The 20630-nt window shown below is 49.9% G+C and overlaps 1 protein-coding gene across 7 annotated transcripts in view; it reads left to right on the top strand.

The window, feature by feature from the left end:
• LOC103286545 (core histone macro-H2A.1) overlaps positions 1–17716 on the top strand; it is a 109594-nt gene extending 91878 nt beyond the window's left edge. For 4 of the 7 annotated variants that reach the window (XM_054717867.1, XM_008142112.3, XM_008142114.3 and 1 more), the window contains exons 7-9: positions 5932–6021; positions 8227–8401; positions 16947–17716. In XM_054717867.1, the coding sequence (XP_054573842.1) occupies positions 5932–6021; positions 8227–8401; positions 16947–17112 (431 nt within the window). In that variant the 3' untranslated portion in view covers positions 17113–17716. Of the gene's footprint in view, positions 1–1261; positions 1353–5931; positions 6022–8226; positions 8402–14959; positions 15048–16946 lie in introns of those variants that run through there. The other 3 variants (XM_008142121.3, XM_008142125.3, XM_054717868.1) reach the window with 2 other exon arrangements.
• Positions 17717–20630: the final 2914 nt, after the last annotated feature.

The raw sequence follows: 20630 nt of genomic DNA, 5'->3' as shown, positions 1-20630 counted from the left end.
CAATTAAGTTGTCTTTAATCCACCAGCAAATTGGTTTTCCCCAAATTTACTGCCTTTCGTCACTTGTTCAACTGTTTTTTACAGCTGAAAACAGTATATGGCTGAGTGCCACCGTCAGGAATTATTTGGCTAGAAGATGATATCAAACAGAGGGACAATATTTATTCCCGAGTTCCTACAGAGGAAGGCACTGCCCTCCTAGACACAGGGTCTCCCTGCTCATGAGGATAGAGGGTTCAGAGCCATTTGAGAGTGACCCTCAGGGGTCCATCTGTGGCTTCATCTTTGCACAGAGGAGCTGTCAGCTTAGGGGCCCAAAAAGGCTCCTGTCCTCTTAGCTGTGAGCCTTGCCAGGGGCAGTGGACTAGCACATATCCACACCAGGCATCCTCTTGCCTGACGCTGACTTACATGCATTTTGTGTGCCTTAGCTCCCATACTGGGCAGCAGATTTCCTGGCTGGGAGAGATGCTTGTTCCAGAGCGCAGGCCCAACCCACACAACCTAGGTGCAGTAGTGGGGCTGAGGACATGGGACTGGGACTCAAGAATGCCCTGCTTGAACTTATTTTCCAACTGCCTTTACCAGATACCGTCTCTAAAAACAACAAAGGTCCCAAGCTAGAAAAAGCAAGGATTCTATCCTATTTTATATACTAATACATATAAATAAGATTACATTGAACAAGAGGCAGGCCTGGAAAAATATTCTTACTCATTGAAGTGGAAAAATAAAGACATTCCTCTATATATACCTATACTGTTTTCTCGGTTTTCAAGAAGGTAGATAAACTGATGAATGTTACAAGAATGAATATCAAACCTGGAAAGTTGACTGCTGCTGACAAAATGGAGAAACTGATTGTTTTGGTTGGCCTGATAGTCCACCACTGTTTGTTTTTTTTTAAAACAGCTGCCATATTTTAATAGCCTTTTCAGTGGGGTTCCAGTTACACAGGTTTTTGCGAAGTGAAATGGGGCATTCGTTGTTTTGTTATTTCTTTTAACTTTGAAATGATCTCATCTGTGTGTTTCTCTTTTTTTGGGACTTGTCATTCAAATGTTTAATTTCAACATGTCACATTTGATATTCCTCCTCCTCACCCCCATCCACGTGTGCGCACACTTCGTGGACTGTGCCCCCTGGGCTCCTATGTTGGAATCGACCAGGTAGGCCAGCCCTGCCATGGGGCGTTAGTGAATGTGCCTGTGCGTGGGTCTCGGTCCAACACAGTTGATATACATTTGTTTACCTGTTATAGTTGCAAGTTGTACAGGCTGACATTGCCTCGATCGACAGTGATGCTGTCGTTCACCCGACAAACAATGACTTCAACACCGGTGGTGAAGTAGGTAATGCCTAGCTGGGTGCTGCCGAGTGTGTGTGTGCATGGTCAGTCGGCCGCCGCAGACAGCTTGATCTTTGACAGCTATGCAGGGCTGCCTTCATTTCACACTTCCAGCTGTCCTGACCTTCCCAAGGTCTCCCATCCCCGGGTTGTGAACATGAAAAATACAGCTAGCTGTCAGCCAGGTGTATCTTGCAGCTCACCAATGGGCACACTTCTGGTTTAGAAACTGGTTCAGCAACCTCATTTTTTCATTGGCTTCATGAGGCACAGCTTTGATGGAGACTGGGTTCACACATAACTTCAGCTGCAAGGGCAATGCAAGCAGATAGGCCAAGGTGCGTCCAAGACCTCCTCTGTGCCCTCTGTGCACCAGACACACAGGGAAGCTGTGCTCAGGTCTCTGTGCCCCCAACCCCACCTCTCTCTCTACATCAGAAGCACACTCCTTCCTGAAAATGGCCTTAAAGGCTCAAGTGCCCACTGGGGCAGTTTCAGAACACTCTCCATACTCAGGGGTTCTCAGACCTTCCAGGAACAAAAATCACCTCATTCTGATGTGTCTTGAGAAACGCTCTCCTAGACCCAGAAAGCCCCTTCTCTCCCCAGCAGCTGACACAAATCATCGGTTGGTTCTAGTGCTAAATAGCTGAGAATGGGATGAAGCAGAGAGCACTGGGGGTGCTGAGCCTGTGGCTGCCAACGTGTTGCCACAGTGGGCCAGGCAGTGCCCTGCTTTAAGAATGTGCTGAGGCATTTATGTGATGAGGCATCGATGGCAAAAAACAGCAGAATTGGAGCTCAGTACAGGGGCTTGAATCTTAATCTCACCATTTACTGGTTATGAGGCCTGGGCAAGTCACTTAACTCTCTGATGCCTCGGTTTCCCTATCTTAAAAATAGTGCTAAATAATGAGAATTATGTTAAATAACTAATAATCAAAGCACCGTGTTTTGTGCCTGGCTCATGATTGGTGCTGACCTATTGGTGCTCGCTCCCGTGTGTATGATTTTTACAGTAGATGTGCTGGTCCTGAGAGGAGCATTCTGAGTGTAGATTCAAACACCAGCTTCCAGAGAGAATGGAGACATCTCTAACTGGGGCAAAGGTGAGGTCATCCTGAAAGATGAGGCTCTCGGGATCTTCGTGAGTGTCCTGGATACTGGAGGCACCACAGTTAGTTGTCTGGTGGCCCAGCTCTGTTTTGTGTCACTAGCAAAGCCTGCTGTTCAGCCTGCTCTAGCCTCTGTGATTTGGGCTAATTGCTCTCCTGGGCATTCTGAATTTCGAACATGGATGGAAAGACAAACCGGATGGAAAGTCAGGATTTGCCAAGTCTGCCAGGTCAAATGAAACCAGACTATAGGTAATTAAACATCCCTTTGACAAGATTTTAGAGGAGTTTTAAGAGCTCCTGAGTCAGGCAGCTTAAGAGAGAGATACTTCCTTTCTTAACCAAATGAAAACTTGGTGCGAGGAAAATACTGATTTGGAGGAAAATAAATAAACCAAACAGCTGCCACCCAGGAATTTTAGTGAAATGGAAATTATGATACTTCCTGGGCCCAAGGAGAGGAGTTGCTGAGCTGCTGGCAGTGGAAGGCCTGTGTACAGCAGGATCAGTCCTGGGGTCGGGGCCGGGGTAGCGGGGAGGCGGGGGGAGCTGGGGAAGGTAGTAGAGCTGGAGGCTTTGAGAGGGTCACAGGCAGTCAACCCAGCCCCGTCAAGAGCCCAGTCCTTCCTGAATAATGACAGTGCCAATCCTTTTCCCCCTAGCCTGCTTGTCCTCAGCCCACTGGTGTGCACAGAGTAAACATATGATAGCCTCAGGGACATGTAAGTAACTTGGGCTCAAGAGCTTGCCCAAGGTACATCACTCACTCACACTGTCACAGCTGGGAAAGAACCTCAGCAGGTCCAGACTGCCTTTCAGACTGAGGAGGAATCCGAACCCAGGTCTTCAAAAGCCCACCTCGGTGCTTTTTCTTGGTGAACCAGTTCAAACTAGTACTGAGCCCAGATTTCTTTTCTAATTCCAAACCAATGATCAACCAGATTCACACGTACTCTCAATTGGTTCCAGCTCCCACTTTTGATGTGTGAGAGGGGAAACAAGGAAGCTAGGACACAATCACTCCATTTCTCATATTTGGTGTGAATTCCTGAGTCCCGAGACCGCTGGAAGAAGGAATGCGAGTGCAGGAATGCTTAGCCCCAGTGATTAACTTTACCCATCAAAAGTTCTTTCTAACAGTGAAATAGACCACAGGCTTAGCCTGACATTTGTCCAAGCCTAAATTTTCGCTTAGGCTGTTTTGAACACTGATACTTATGCCTGCTTTCTAAGCATGAAAATAATGTTCTTGTTCTCATGGGAGTAACACATGTTTATGCTTGGGGCAAATAAGCCAATTGCTTTATGATTAACCCTGAAGTTAAGCCTAAAAAGCAAGAGTCTGACATTGAGTGTTGACAATACAGTTGAAATGGGCCTGTTTCTTGTTAAAAAGTACCTGTGTGTCTACATGAACATGTGCATACATATGTGTGTGTAGGAGTCAAGTCCTGACTGGGTGGATTGCCTGCAATCTAGGGTTCAATTTTTAAGTTTGGGTATTAAATGTATTTTAACTCACAAATTTCACTTCTAATTAAAGCAAGATTTAATTATAAGTAAAAATTTTAAAGTAAACGCTCTTCCTAAGATAGAACACCTTTAATTGTAAATCAGCCCATTTTCTTAAATATTTTGTGTTTTAGAAAGGAGTTGGTAGTATTAATATAGTACTGATTTTATTTTCCATTCCAAATTTACCAAGCTGTCCCAAAGAGTAAATAGGATAGAGAATGAGGACCTGAACTAGTCCTGCCTAGAGTACATTTGTCTCCCTCCTTTAAGCTGGAGATTGGGATGGAGGCAAGGCTAGACCGGGTGCAGCTAGGCAGCAGCATTTTGGGATCCAGCAGATTCATTTTTCTCAGTGGCACAGATATTTCAGGTGAACCTATAAGTGAGCCTCATTCACCTGGGCTGTATCCTCAGAGCCTCCACTTCCTGGTGGGTGGGGTCTCTGAACCATGAGGCCTGAACCTGCCCCCTTAAGCCCATTCAGCCACTGTGTCTCTGATGCTGAACTTGGTCAGAAACACGTAGAAGTTGCCACTTAAATGCCTACTTCACTGCTTTCCAAGACACAGGAAGGCATGGGGCAGTCTGGGTTAATGAGGAGGGATGCTGGATCCCTCCTCAAGGATCCCAAGTTAATCTCTCTGAAAGCCAGGCCTCCTCATAGTAAGCTGAGCGTGCCTGTGGGTGACGGCCTACATCACGTTCATTCATGCACCCCGGACTTCTATAGTCAGATGGCTCACAGGTCACTACCTTTCATTAACCCTGGGGCTGTCTTATTGGTGAAAGTGCCCAGACCCTCTGATTTTCCTTCTAGATACTTCCTGGGGTCAGTTCGCCCCTCCAGAACAAGCATCCAAATGAGGCAGATTTCTCTAAGAAAACTAGCCCCAGTCATTACAGGGTAAATCCCAAGAGAATTTGGGCTGGTGCGTTCCAATGCACCTGACTGACCCATTCTTGAATTTTCCAAGACAAATGGTGAATCTTAAGGGGAGTATTTTGTCCTCTTATGAGGAAAAGTACTTTAAAATGTGCAAAACTGAGGAATCAGAGCTTAAGGAAGACCGAGACCCCATTCTGGTCAAACTTTAAAGGGTGGTGTCGTGTCTCTCATTTTGGTTGCTGCTTGCTGTCCCACGTGAGACATTTAACCCACAGACCTTACCGGTGTGGGGATCTTGTTTGAGAGCTTGGCTTTCATAGCAGAAATTGATTAATTATTATATACCCTAATACACAAGAAAAAGTGCTTCCTACCTCCTGAACAGTGATGTCATCCTCCTTTCCCAGCTTTTGTATAATTCAAGTTCATCTCTAAGCTCTGATGTTGCTCTCCTTTACCTGAAATGATTCTGAATCATAAGTGTGATTAAGGAAATTCTGTCTGAGGCCATTTTTTTTTGTATTCACATATGTCCAAGCTGCAAAATAAGAACTAAGCATGGTAATAACATTGGTCCAGAAATGACCAAATCTGCATGCTTTCTTCTGGGCCTGCTGCCAGGAGGGGAGCTAGCTGCCTGATGGGAGCATGGTATGCTTCTTCTAAAACCTCCTTATTTGGGGGTTCTCCCCCAGAGACAGAGAAGAAAATCCAGGGGAGGTATCAGCCTTGGAAGCCATCTGGTTTCTCATGCCGACAAAAAGCACATAGGGCAGGTTGCTCACAAAGAACAGGCATCTCCCATCTCTCAAATCTCTGGCTCATCCAGGATAACCCCGAGTCACCCCCAAATAAGGGTCTGCAGTGCCAGAGTGGTATCTGGCCGATGATGTATCCCTTCTGCATCTCACTCTTGTGACTCAGCCGAGGCTTAGCTCCTGTTTTGCAGCCATATGGGAATTTAGCTGGTCAGATCATATAAAGTATGTAGTCATCTGACATGCTAAGTGTCTGTGTGTGCCCTGAGACACTGGAGCGCAACCTGAGCTTGCCCTGTCCTTGTCTAGGAAACACGTTGGAGAAGAAAGGAGGCAAGGAATTTGTAGAAGCTGTCCTGGAGCTCCGGAAAAAGAACGGGCCCTTGGAAGTGGCTGGAGGTAAGGGCAGGAAGCACGGGCATGTTTGGGTGTAGCGATGCAGGGGGTTAGGGAAAGCAGTTAGGAGACAGCTTGGGATTCAGAGGTGGCAGTGCAGATGTGCCTTTCAGATGGAGGGGGAGCCTATTGGCTTTACAACTTAGACTTTTGTCACATGCAGATTGTCAGGGGAGCTTAAGGGTTGTGGAAATCGCCTTTCCAATTTTTTTCTTTATTGCTTAAAATAGCTTCTAGATGTTTGATGTAAAATTTTAAGGAATTACAGAAGTTGAGTTTGGCAAATTTAAGCTCTGAGAATTAGAGACAGTGCTACTGAGCCATCTGTAAAACTGCTGGTGAGAGATGCAAATTAATCACTTTTATTCAGCCATCTGTGCTTTTAATGGGAAAATATAAAGACACATTTCTCACTTACCAATTACACCATTCCTGATATAGGGAAATATGATGTGGGGAGGAACAGTGCTAAGTAAGGTCTGTAGAGGCCAAGTACTGGTTACTGCTGCCGGCCTAGATGTTGGAATTTCAGGTGGGCAGAGGCCTCCTGAAGGCCTGGAGTCCACAGGGGTGTGGCCTGGTCAGCCCACAGTTGTGCAAGGATAGGCTCTGATTTCCCTTCTTACTAGATGGTCCCCAGTGCCCATTCTGTATTCAAATCCTGCTTTTAAAATGAATCTTAATTTTAAGTATGGGTATCAATAACTACTGTGTGTCCACAGAAGCCCTTCTCAGAGGGTCCATCCATCATAACCCCCTCCCCCCCCCCCCCAGGGACTACATCTGGCTTGCTAGCCTAGGCTAGTCATGGGTCTCTGTGCCTGTTCTGCCAGTTGTTTGCCTACAAGGGACATGGCATTGCACAGGGGCACAATGATCACGCTCTCCCAGCCAGTTCCGACAAACAAGGGAAGACACACACAGCATAATCTACCTGGCCAGGGTTCCTGGCCTTCAGCCCCTGCCCAGCGTCCTCCCATTGGTGCTCAGTTTGAGCCTATTTGGTGGCCCGGGTGCTGCCATGCACCAAACTCAGCAAACCCATTATCTTTAGTATGGATTTAGTATGGTAAAGATCTGCTTGCTTGTTTTAATAACAAAAACCTTCTTTGTTCTTGATTTTAAGATTTTAGAAAAGGTTTTAAAAAGATAATCACTGTTAACATGTTTCTCTCCACTCTTTTCCATGCATAGTTGAGTAGTGATGAATCACATGAACAGACCAATGAACTAAACCCAGTCTTAGGTTTTAATAGGTCAACACTTCAGCTCAGACTTCTCAAACCAGTCAGTAAGCCTCGCCAAGATGCACACTCACACCCATGAATCTTGGTCCAGAGCTCTTTCTACTGTACCATGAGACAATACCCACAAATCACCTACTAATGACATGTTCCTCACAAAATGGGTTCAGGAAATAATCTGACAAACCAAAAAGTTTGGGTGTCTTCCTGTCGCAGTGGTGTGGGGACTCTAGGTGCTCCAGGATAGAAGCATGCAGGCAGCACTCACCAACCCTGGGACTTAGAACCACCTCCTTTGCATCACATCTTTAGGCACAGGAATCCTGAAACATGCTCTGGGAGACACCAGGCTGGCTGGTTCCATTTCCTTGGGGGGCACGGGGCAGAGATGGAGCAGATCTGCTATGTGTAGCTGGAGAAGGGCTCCTTTTTTGGCAAAAGAAAATAGTTCCATCCTAGAAACAGTCTAATTCTGTCCAAACTAAATAGTTAGGGAGAAGAACAGGGCAGCAAACATGCTAGTCGGGTTGCTTCCCTCATAAGTTTGTCCTGAACTGTGTCTGGGAGACCTGTAGATACATCATAATTATATATGCACATGAATGCACTTGAGAAGGGGTTAGAGACCCCAAAAGGCAATTATTCGGAGACTGCAAACATTCTGACACAGTCGGTCACGTTAGATGGTTAAGGCTTTGCCTTCTGGGAAGGTAGAGGAAGAACTTACTACAGTTTTGGCTAAAATTCCTGTGGTGATGCAGCCAATGCCAACTTTCCAAGGCTGGGTCTTGGCTTGGCCTCCCAGAGTGAGAGGACTAACTGAGGAGCAGTTTCCAGCTCACACGTAGGAATCCCATCTCAGCAGGCAGTAGTGCCGTGGCCAGAGAATGGGTCTGTGTTTGGCATCTAGCGCCGTGCTCTTTGCCGAGGAACAAACTCACTGTTCCTGTCTCATCCCCTCCAGCTGCTGTCAGTGCAGGACATGGCCTGCCTGCCAAGTTTGTGATCCACTGTAACAGCCCCGTCTGGGGTGCAGACAAATGTGAGGAGCTGCTGGAAAAGACAGTGAAAAACTGCTTGGCCCTGGCAGATGATAAGAAGCTGAAGTCCATTGCGTTTCCATCCATCGGCAGTGGCAGGTAAGAGCACAAGCCTATTACCATGGCAACCATGGGTGTATTTCTCTGCATATTTAGCCTATAATTATGGAGCTCTGACTGTGTACAAGCACTGGCCTTAATCTAGGGGAAGAGAGGCAAAAAATCGGGAAGAATGTACACATTAAGCAGTGGTGAGGGACAGTGGAAGAGACAGAGTAAGACAGGAAGCCTGGGACAGTATAGAACTTGTGTTGTAACAGCAAATGTCATCACAGAGTGTAACTTCAGAGTGTACTGGGACTGTCAGAGATGATGACTCAGAGAGTGGGTGTGGAGGACAGGGGAGGTGTGGATGCAGGGATCTAATTAAAGGAGGACCCTTCCCAAAACCATTCTAGGGTAAAGCCCTCTCTTACCCATGTGTTCCCAAGCGACCTTCACCTCCCACACCTGCTTGCTCTGCCTCATCGTCCTGCTAATGAGGCCGTGGAACCTGCTGGAACTGAGTGGGCAATTAGGTGAGAGTGAAATGGGGCTGGACCTACCACACCTCTCAGCCCTGTATTATCCCCAGGTGAGCGAACCGAGGCTGTGAGGAGCAGCACAACTGCCCCTCAACACACTACCTAGAGAACAAGCATGGATGCGGGTCGTCCTTGAATAGCTGATGGGGCAGCCAGAGTGGTGACCACCCCACGTCCCTGTGCTCTGGGCTGGGAGCAGACCTGGGGTTGAGTCCTGGCACACAAATTGACCCCCATTCTGAGCCCAAATCCCTACTCTGTAAAACAGGCATAGCAATCCCTCATGCATCATCCTAGGCCTGCTCTGGAAATGAGGGAGAGGGCTGCGAGAACTCTGTGATGAAGCCATGAGGGTCTGTAGGAGCCATACTATCTCTGAGGTCCCACTGCCCTTCACATCACCAGGGTCCTCCCTGCAAAGGCTCACGGTCTGAATTGGGCCCTGAGCAAATGGAGACTGGCCTTCAGGACTGCAGCTGTTGGCATCTTGGGCCCAGGTGAGGCCACAGTCCAGGGCTCTGTATCAGCAGGTGGCTGCACCTGAGCTTTGCATCGAGATCATGAGCCTGCTTGGGTTTCTGCCACCAGCCCCTCTCAGTGCCCAAGGAAGTCAGGGCTCTGCAGAGGCAGCCGGCTTCATAAGGTGCCAGCGGCAGTCCCAGAGTCAATTCAAGACTTTTAAAAATCCTATCTAATAAAAGAGTAATATGCAAATTGACTGTACCTCCACTACACCCACAAGCCACGCCCACCAGCCAATCAGGAGTGTGTAAATTAACCCAACCAAGATGGCTGTAGCTGCGGAGAGAGCAGGAGGCTTGGGTTTCCCTGGCAATGGAGGAAGCCAAGCTTTCTGCACGCCCTGGTGGGCCCAGGCCTCCACTCAAGGCTACAAAGTTTCAATTATAGAAGATAAGTAAATCCCAACAAAAATGGCGGCAGCCATGGAGCTGGAGAGAGCAGGAGGCTTGAGTTGCCCCCCGGCAATGGAGGAAGCCAAGTTTCCGCAGCCCTGGCCTGCTTTAGCCTCCACTCAAGGCTACAAAGTTTCAGTTATAGAAGATTAAATCCCAGATACCAGGGCCTCCACTTGGGTCGCCGGGGGGCGTGGCCAGTCTGCAAACCACCACAGGCCCCTCACCCAGGCCACCCTACGCCCCAAGGGAACCCCCACCCTGATCTGGGACACCCTTTAGGGAAAACCAGGTGGCCCCACCCTTGCACCAGGCCTCTAGCCTATCTAACCCTATCTAATAAAATAATAATATGCAAATTGACTATCCCTCCAACACACAAGATGGCTGGCCCATGTGGACACAAGATGGCTGCCACAAGATGGCCAGCAGGGGAGGGCAGTTATGGGCGATCAGGCCAGCAGGGGAGGGCAGTTGAGAGGGACCAGGCCTGCAAGGGAGGGCAGTTGGGGGCGATCAAGCCTGCAGGGGAGGTCACTTAGAGGTGACTAGGCCAGCAGAGGAGGGAAGTTGGGGGTGACCGGGCCTGCAGGGAAGGGTAGTTGGGGGGGACCCAGGCCTGCAGGGGAGAGAAGTTGGGGGGGAGCAGGCCTGCAGGGGAGGGCAGTTAGGGGTGACCAGGCCTGCAGGGGAGGGCAGTTAGGGGCAAACAGGCTGGCAGGGGAGCAGTTAGGCATCAATCAGGCTGGCAGGGGAGTGGTTAGGGGGTGATCAGGCTGCTGGCAGGCAGAAGCAGTTAGGGGCAATCAGGAAGGCAGGCAGGCGAGCAGTTGGGAGCCAGCAGTCCTGGATTGTGAGAGGGATGTCCGACTGCCCTTTTAGGCCCATTCCTACCAGGTTCGGGCCTAAACGGACAGTCGGACATCCCTCAAGGGGTGCAGGCCTGGGATTGGAGAGAGTGCAGACTGGGCTGAGGGACACATACCCCCTGTGCACGAATTTTGTGCACCGGGCCTCTAGTTTTTTATAAAATGCTTTTGTATCAGAGTATAAATAGCCAGCTTCTCCACAGAAGGTCTGTTCTTTGACACTTCACTGCTGTGTGACCTTTGATAAATGAATCACCCTCTCTGTCTGGGGGCTGCCCTTCCTTATAGGCAGTTCTGAGGTTCAGTTAATTAGTGCTTTGGAGGCACTTTGATCTACTCTGATGAAAGGTGCTTCCGAAGAGAGAAGCAATAGGAGCCATTATTGGAGGTAATAATTTCATGCTCTTTCATATGGCTGTTGGGGAATTTCTAATTGAAGCATAAAAGTAATTCTCATAAAAGAGCATCTGTTATTACAAACTCATTTACATTTTTCATGGAGTAAAAGTTTTAAGAAATAATCAATTGAAAGCTTTTAAGAGGGTGGAATTCCTAAGGTAAGCACATGTGCACAGCCGCCCACATCTGCCAGGCAGACCTTGCCCCACAGCACCGTGTAAACAGCCACCCTCTCTTTCATGAGTAAAGAATGGGATTACACCAGAGCTGGCCAGTAAATCACAGTGGGTTTTAGGAGGGGAAATAAAACAGCTTGTTTGTGGCATCCAGTGTCCCTGGCATAAAAGTCATGTTGGAACTAAAGCTATAGAAATGCAAATATGTTGGTAAAGTGGGCTCACTTTCTCTCAGCCAAGGCCCAGCGTCCTGGGCAGATGGAGGATGACCATGACCCTACACTTCCTTCCTCCAGCCTATTGGCCCCCAGACCAATCTCCAAGCCACTGGGTATAAATGAGAGCTGGGGGTGTAAGTCAGCCTCAGCAAGCCACCTCTGGCATCTGGACATCCTGCCCTTGGGCACTCGGTCACAATATTTATAGACACCTCCACTCCCTCAGTTCTGGTTGACATTAGGGAGTGACCCCTTTCCGGAGGGGCAGTCCATAGGGAATAGCTAGTTTGGGGCTTTGATTAAACTCTCCTTAGGTTTATGAGCTTAAACGGAAAGCCAGTTCGTCTTTTTCAAGCTACCATGTATGGTACTCGTTGAGCCCCAGCATTGTGCTAAAGCCTTCTCTGCATTCTCTCACAGCAACCCCAGAGGTGCATGCTGGTATTCATCCCACTCAAGGGGAAAGAAATGGAAGCTTAGCGGGGTTAAGTCCCTCACCTGCGGTCACACGGCTTGCACCTGGGAGGGCCAGAATTTGAGTGAAGGCCCTTGGTTTCAGTGCTCGTGGTATTAGGCACATGGAACCCCTGCCTCCTCGCATGCCACTAGGCTCGCCCCCCTGCTTGTACACTCTATGTGAGTGGGTCTTAGGAACTTTGGAACCACCACTTGGACTTCCCTGACCTGCTCAGGCACACCCTTCAGCCTCCCTGCCGCCTACACATGAACCTTAGACGAGCAATATAAAGGACACAAACCAACTGAATTAGGGAGAATTACTTATCAACCCACCACATGTGAGCCCGGGCCCCTCTCTAGCCTTGGGGGACAGCGGCCCATCATCATCCCCTCCTGAATTTTGGCTTCTCCAATTTATAGCACCTGTCTTTATCGCTGGATGGAGTGGCCTCTCACTGGGCAACTTCAGATAGGCAGTTACTCAAAGCCAGACAGAACATGAAAAAATGGAGGGGCCCAGGATCACAGTGTGAGGGAGACCTAATCCTAGCAGAAGCGTATTCACATCACCCAAGCTTCCAAGATATCCAGCCCTACCCATCTCCCAAGCAGCAAAGCCAACTGGCCCAGCAAGAAAACCAGACTCAATCTGAAATCCACGTCACTGCTACACAGGGCAAGCTCCCAGTGTGTCTCCTCCAGAAAACCCACCTGGACTTCCCCACCCCCAGGGCACAGCCTCTCCCCCTAGGTGCCTGATTGGCCTCCTTAGCACAGCTCTGGGCCTGCCCTGCCCAGCACTGGAGGACAGCTCACCAGGAACAGGGATGCTTGGCGATGCCCCACGCAAGGAGCGGGATCTTCTGTGAAGTGGCCCTACAAACGCACATTTCTGCCATCCGGTCCCCAGCCATCATGAGCAGGCTGATCCAAGAGAGCACCAGAAAGTCCACAGGGTCCCTTTGCACCAGTCTAGGGAAACTGAGGCCCAAGACATTTAGGAAAGGCTGTCCGAGACATAACTCGAGTGACTTCGGAGGAAGCTCAGATATCTGTCCTTGGTCTGCTCAAGGCAAGACCAAGGAAAAAAAAAAAAAAAAGCTCAGAGTTTAAGATAAACTCTGCAGGGTGTGAGCACTTAGCCACGGAGAAACTTAAGACACATGCCGTAAGCACAGCCACCGGGTCAGGCCCAGTGGGAATAGGAGGGGCGCCTTCACTTTCTCAGGGCAGCAGCGTCCACATCACCACCATCCTGGTCATCACCATGTGAATCCTTGAGGTACTTGTTTTCCAGTGGGGAAACTGTTGCCTAGAGAGGTTAACGCCCATCCAGGTCAGATTCAAGCCTGACTTGTGTGTCAGAGGAGGTGCATCTGGTCTCATCCAGAGGCAGGCACGGTGCAGCATAGGACGGAGTGACAGAAAGAGGCAGTAGGCCTGAGATTAGGGGAGAAGGCGAACGGCATGGCCAAGCAGCGATGGTGTGCAGAGGGGCTGTGCCTATGCAACCAATAGGGGGAACCCCTCGAAAGTCGAGGGAGATGCCTTAGGCAAGCAGCTCTCCGGAACCTGCGCAGCGCCACACCAAGGAACCCCTACCTGTGCCCCTTCCAAGCTTCGGCATGCCAACAGCCATGACCGACAGCCCTCCAAGAGGACGGGCCTGATGCCACATTATTAGCACAGGGTAATTACCACGACAGCAGCTGTCACTATCATGGGGTCTGGAGTGGGGAGGGGATTTTCCACTGGGTGAGCCTTTAGAAAGACCTTCGGGACCACCCGCTTTACAGATACACCATGGGAGGAGGACTCGGTGCAGCATCTTGCTCGTTCACAGCCTCCTCAGGTAACAGGTACTTTGATTACCAACCCCATTGCACCAGACGGGGAAACAGGGCACAGAGACAGGGCCCAAAGTCAAATCCTGTGTGGCTCCAGGTCGCCGCGTGTGCCACGGCGGTCCCTCTCAAGGGCGCAGGGCTCTGTGGAAAGCATTCCTGTGAGAACATCTACTTGTATGTTCCATTTCATTACATATTCTCTAACTGTGGCTACCAGGAAACACTGGGACCCCACCAGAAAACATTAGGAAAGCCGTTACCTCCATTCCTGGCAGCTGGGTGGTCCAGTGTGGCCACCTCCCGTGGTTGTGGCTGTCCAATGCAGAGGGACGGGTTCAGCAGCAAGACGTTTTCCTGGAAACAAATCAGATTCACGTTCACTCAACAGCCACTCTGAAGGACAAGGCCAGACCAGCCCGCACTCCATCAATAGGAGGGCATGCAGGTGTGGACACTGTGCCTTTAAACACTTTGATCCCTACCTGTGTCCCCACTTGCAGGTTCTTCACCTTTCTGCCCACCCTGAAGCTCAGATGAGAAAGTCCTGCTGGCTCCACAAAGAACAGTTGCTCCAAAGGGGGGGTCCCCACACCTGCTGAGTCAGCTCCCTGCGTGGAGCCCAGCAGCCTGCGTTTCCACAGGCCCTCCTCAGCCCTGACTAATGTTGAAAATATCCCCTTGCTGAGATCACAGCCCTTTTCAAGGGTCCCAGGTAGAGGAATGGAAAGCTGTGGGAACAACAGGCAGGGTCTGGTGCCCCAGGAAGACCCTTTCAGCAAACACCCTGGACCATCAGGCCACACAACAGCGATCCTCAAGGAAGTCCCACAGGCCCTCACCTCAGCCCAGCAGGTGTGAGGCAGAGACAGGCAGGAGGGCACCCTCACTAGGGGAGCTTGGAGCTTGTGGAGAATGATCTTGGGGTCCCAGCTCTGCTCAGCCCCACCCATCCAGGTCACATCCATAGACAGGGCTCTGCCTGGTCCAAAGCCCTGGAGCTCCTGGGGGCGAGCACAGTTGCTCCCAGTGGCAGGCCAGCCCCTAGGCTGCCTCCTCCTCAGGCTTTTCCCACCAGGGTGAAGCTAATAGGATCACTGTCATCTGACCAGTCCTTCAGGCAGCAGCTGTGTTAACAGCAGGAAAATAAACATTTGCTATTTGTGAGACACTTAAAATGGGCCCTTATTCCAGTGATGCCGTGACCTGTGCTTACACACTGCTCCTCAGAGCTGGCGGGTCCCTCTCAGGATCGGAGCTGCCCTAACACAGGGCGAGTTGGGCTCCTCACGACACTCATTTGCACACATGCGCCTGAGAATATGCTCACCAGAGAGATGCCCCCTGAAACAGAAGGTCGGGTTGACTTCCTCCTGCACTTTCCAGATAACCTGTCCTGTCTGTGCTCAACTCCTGTGAGAGTAGTCAGGGCACCTGTGCCAGATGTGCTGAGAACAGCTTCTTCCTGGACTGAGCTTGCCGGTCCCAGAGTGGGGAAGGGTGCGAGGGGAACGACCTGCCACGTGGGGTTCCCATCTCTTCTCACTCCCTGCAAAGCCCTTCTCCCTGCACTGTCCCCGCTTCAATCCTTCCCCCCCTCCCCCCGCCCCCGTTGGTCACCCCGTCTCTGGTAGTAGACAGAGTCCCTGGGATCTCCTCAGGAGGGCGCTGTGCCTATCTGACACTGTCCAGGCTGGAACAACTCTGAATCTGTTCATGCAGCCTCTGACCCACTGTCCTCACCCAGTCATGTATGTACTGGCTGCCTGCAGGAGTGCCTGTGACTGAGGCTCTGACTCTGGGTGGCACCCCACTGTCGCCAGTGGGCTTCCTTGTACAGGCTGGAAACATGCCCTGGGTGACACCCCTGTCCTGTAAGAACAGGCTTCACTTCTAACACATCCAGAAGTTACAGGGGTCCATCGCCAAGCTGGGTAAAGCCCTGTTTGATTAAAAGCAAGTCACAGGAATGGTTTTCTCCTGTGCATCAGAAGTGCTCTGAGCACTGACAATAAAATGAGCGCAACTCTCCAAGGGAACAACTAAGGTGGCCAGAACCCCGGCTACCAATGAGTGGCGCTGGAGTGCTCTAAGGCATCTCTCACCTGGCGGCAGGTACCAGTCTGACGGAGAGTCCAGCTGAAACTGGCAGGCTGGTCTGGCACTTTGGGTACCAGTGGATCCACAGGCTCAGAGCAGATTGACAACTGTAGATCTGCTGATGAACAAAGAAATCCTCATGAAAACTACCTCTCGGTATCCTTACGTGTAAACCGGGGTAAGGGATTTGAATCTAGGTAAGACCAATGGCTCCGAAGCCCACAGTATTTCCGCTAGACTAGGCAGGTTGCTATGTTACTGTCCCCCTGGGTCACCGGGGCCTGCATGTGCAGCGTTGACCATGAATAGCCTTGGACTCGCATGAAGCAAGGAGTCCTGATTTCAGATTCTTGCTTAAGTTCTGAGGCCCTACCCCCCAAATTGCCATGTGACATTTACTTTAAATGGAAATGCATGTGAGTTCACACCAGTCTGGCTTAGAGACTTGGATGCTGTCCCTTGAGATGAAGAGCCCACTTGGCCCAGCATTGTTTCTCTGCACCCACAGCTCCCTAATGCCCTGGCCCTTGGGGTGCTACAGGCTGCTGTGTGCTTGGAGTGGGTTCCTGGCCCAGCACCCATGAACCTAAGGACCAGTGTGAAGGGCGTGACCTCCATCTAGTGTGGATGGAGACGAGAGTTTCTTGGAGAAGCACCAGCCTCCAGCCGTCCTCTGGGACTGAGATCCACAGGGAGCCTCTGAGAGCCTGGACTCTGTCCCAGGCCCCTTGCTGGCCACAGTGATGCTGGAAAAACAAACATGGGAGCTCACGCTGCCCAGGGGAACTTTAATGCACACCACGTGCCACAGATCTGTCTGCTTGCTCGTCTCTCAGACTTCTGGCTGCCTTCTTCCTCTGCACACAGAGGACAATCTCCAGCGGGTCAGTCCTCTGCCCATTCGTCCTTCCCTTGTCTGGTGGGCACTGGGCTTCCTCATGCCTGTCTGTGAGCAGCCACAGGACCCAGCACCGCTTGTGGAAACGGTGGCACACGTGGCCTTGAGAGCCCCCTGGGGGGCAGGGCGGTGCCAGTGCCCCTTGGCCTCCCTAGTTGCTGAGCCCTGTCCTCTGTCTTGCAGGAACGGTTTCCCGAAGCAGACAGCAGCTCAACTGATTCTGAAGGCCATCTCCAATTACTTCGTGTCAACTATGTCCTCTTCCATCAAAACAGTGTATTTCGTGCTTTTTGACAGCGAGAGTATAGGCATCTACGTGCAGGAAATGGCCAAGCTGGACGCCAACTAGGCTGAGAAACTACGAACCATACCGTGCCCCCTGCCTCCAACTTGAAAGAAAAAAAAAAAAAAAACACAAGAAAAAAACCACCCTTCACTCCTATTGGGAGGCGGGACCCCTTTTGTTTTCAATTTTGCTCATCTAGGGAAAATAAGGTTTTGGTTTCCAGTTTAATTGTTTCAACTTTCTAAAATGTTTTCACGTTAGCACTGATAGTTGGCATTACTGTTGTTAAGCACTGTGTTCCAGACTGTGTCTGACTTTCGTGTAACCTAGGAGATTTTATTGTTTTATTTTAATGAAACCCTGCTTGCCGCAGAGCAGCCGGGAGAGCAGCGTCCACCACGGGCGGCAGAACCCAGGAAGCCCGCTTTGTAACCGTGTGTCGTGGTGCTTTATTGTACACCCAGTGGCGTTCTTTTTACTATAATGTTCCTTTTCCCCCTAAGAAGAAAAATCATGAATATACCACAGACTTAATTTTTGTTTACTTTTTGTCTTAATGATGGATTTGAAAATGAAAGATTTAAAAGGCAGAACAGAATCTGTTGCCCTTAAATATATTTGCAATTTGGAATTTGTGTGAATTGATTTAGTAAAATGTTAAACTGTTGCTTAGCGTGTTTGAAGTTATTGTGCCCTTGAGTCCAAAGTCAGCTTCTCTTGTCACAGGACGGGGGTCTTGGGCGCGGCAGCCCACCCCCAGGAAACATCACAGTGGCCGCTGCAATGGGACAGGCAGGTGGGGGCATTTCAGGCCCTAATGGCTGGTAGAGGGAGTTTATAGAAAGTCTCTTCTTTCATCCTGGTGACACTTGGGCAAGGGTGTTATCCCATTTCATAGATGGGAAAGCAGATATACTGAAAGCAGGTGGCAAGTGGCAGGCTGGTACCAGAGCCCAGGGGTTCAGACTCTGAGCTCAGCTCTCTCTTGCCACCCATCCACTCCTGCCGGTCTCTTGGGCTCATGGCTGGACTCCATGCCCCTGGCCACTTACCAGATGGAGCTGCAGAAGCCTTGAGACCTCTGCCAAGGCTATGCTGAGCCTGTTGTTCCCACAGGATGGGGTCCCTGGTACCAGGAGCTTTCTGAGGGCAGTGTGCCACCACCAAGGTCCCCAAGATGTGCTGCCAGTGTTTACATGCCTCCCCCAGCTGTGGGTGTTTAGGGATGTGGGTTATTTAGAAAGATCCCAGCTGGACCAGAGCAGCTAAACTCTTATTACCTAAACTCAGCAAAACACAGACACTGTTTGCTTCAAATGTACTTTTGCCGTCATCTAAATTTGTCTAAAATGCAGACTGCTTCTATCTGTTTAGAAGGAAAAGTGCCTGCTTCTAAAGCACACTTTAGCCAGGAGACATGCAGCACACTGCGTATCATGGGTGAATGTAAAGGGTCCTTTCTGCTTTCCAAACTGTGACTATGGAAGTCGAAACGGGAGTCCTAAGCCATCACACAACTAGCCTCTTCAATGAAAAGGCAACTACTTCTAACTCAAACCTGAAATATAATCTTCCCAAGTTCCTCCTAAATGTAAGGTGTTATTAAGACTTCGGATTTTTTCCCCCAAGATCTTTACTAGGTTTAGATTACATATTTTTACTTCTTGATTAGAAATCTGGTATTTTACTGAGTGCCAGGCACTGTGTTGAGTCCCCTATGGCCATGGTCGGCAAACTCATTAGTCAACAGAGCCAAATATCAACAATACAATGATTGAAATTTCTTTTGAGAGCCAAATTTTTTAAACTTAAACTTCTTCTAACGCCACTTCTTCAAAATAGACTTGCCCAGGCCGAGGTATTTTGTGGAAGAGCCACACTCAAGGGGCCAAAGAGCCGCATGTGGCTCGCGAGCCTCAGTTTGCCGACCACGGCCCTATGGGCATCATTTCATTTTGTCCTGTGGTCGCCCCATAGGACAGGTTCTGTTATTAGAGCCATTTCACAGCTGGGAACACAGCGGCCGGGAGAACTGAAGTGACTTGCCTGTGTCAGAAGTTACATTGCTAATCAGTGACCACCAGGTTCAAACGCGGAGACGCCGACCACCGTGACGCAGGGCCCCTGGGCACACTAATCAGCAACCAGAGAGTCATTTGCCCTTGGTGGTATTTCTAACAGAGGCAGAAACACAGATGGCACTGAGGTTTAAAAGGCTTCTAGGCGAGTGGCATTTCCCTAGCTTTGGAGAAGGGACACCAGAGAAGCAAATCCTGTGCCTAGTGCATATCTCCACTAGATGGCGCTAACAGGACTGGGAAGTAAAAAAGGGACGGCTGGTTTCTGCTTTTCCCCTGTGCTGGCACAAAAGAATAAATTGCATTGGTCAGGGTCTGCGTGAATTATTTACCATAATCACCTAAATGTTTCTAAACTTTCAATAATCCAAAGTGCATCGTGCCCCTGAGCTGTGGGCTCCTTGAAGATACTCTTTTCAATGAAACGGAGGGAAAGAGAGCCAACCAGCTGCCTGGGATTCCCATCATCTCCAAACCACCCAGTTCGTTTTAAAACTGGGATCAAAAATTGTTCTCTGATGTCAGCCTCATGTTTACGGGAAAAAGAAAACAGCTCATTACTTTGAAAACTGGGGTAGCTGCAAGGAACCGCTTAAAAGGCCACATGCCCCTCTCTCCAAAATATACATTTACCAACAACGAAGTGATTCTTTGAGGGGAAGCCTGCATGCAGGTTGCCCCCACCCTCCCTCTGCTGTAAGTTGTGTGAATGAGTCCCACTGCCAGTGTGCTGTCCCCCAGCCCGTGGTGAGGCATCCCGTGATCCCACCGTGGCACAAGGCAGACAGCGTCCCCCCACCGCACCCCACATTTGTTTCTGAAAAGCAACCCTGCCTGGGCAGCAGGGCTCTGCCCTGAATAATACAGTCTCTGCACCTCTCCTCCCGGAGACTCTAAATGTCACCCGAGATCTGACACTGCACCAAGGCTCTAACTAGATTAAACTGACAGTCATAACCGTGTGTGTATGCAGGCACACGCACCGGTCCTCTACACACATCATCTCATCTGCTTCTCCTGGCAGCAATATGAGGTCGGTTACATGATCCCTATTTTATAGATTGAACTTCAACAGAGAGGTAAAGCATATCCTCCAAGGTCACACAGCTATCGGTAGTGGAGCTGAGATTTGAACCCAGCTGTCTGACTACAAACAGCTCTCCCACTCCCCCACCCAGGGGCTGGATTCTCCTTTGGGACGCCGCAGCCCTAAACTTTGCTCCAGTTAGGCAGAGCCGCTTGTCTATTCACTGATAGGTGTCCTGTGCGGTCAGCCCTGGCAGCATAAACAACCTATTGGACGACAGGCGAACAGAAAGCGTATTTAAAGCAACCTAGTGGCCAACAGGATTTATTGGGTCTTCCTATGAATGCAGCCTCAGATCAGGGCCTCTTACAGAGGCAGGTGAGATACAGCCCCTGCCTAGCAGAGTGGGGACCCCGATAGTGCCTGCTGAACATGCACTCAGAGGAGGGAGTGTGCTCACCAGTTCGAGTGCTCAG

Source organism: Eptesicus fuscus, chromosome 6, assembly GCF_027574615.1.
Source record: "Eptesicus fuscus isolate TK198812 chromosome 6, DD_ASM_mEF_20220401, whole genome shotgun sequence".
NCBI classification, from domain to species: domain Eukaryota; kingdom Metazoa; phylum Chordata; class Mammalia; order Chiroptera; family Vespertilionidae; genus Eptesicus; species Eptesicus fuscus.
Note: the sequence above shows the minus strand (reverse complement) of the source record. Positions and strands in the feature narration are given on the sequence as shown.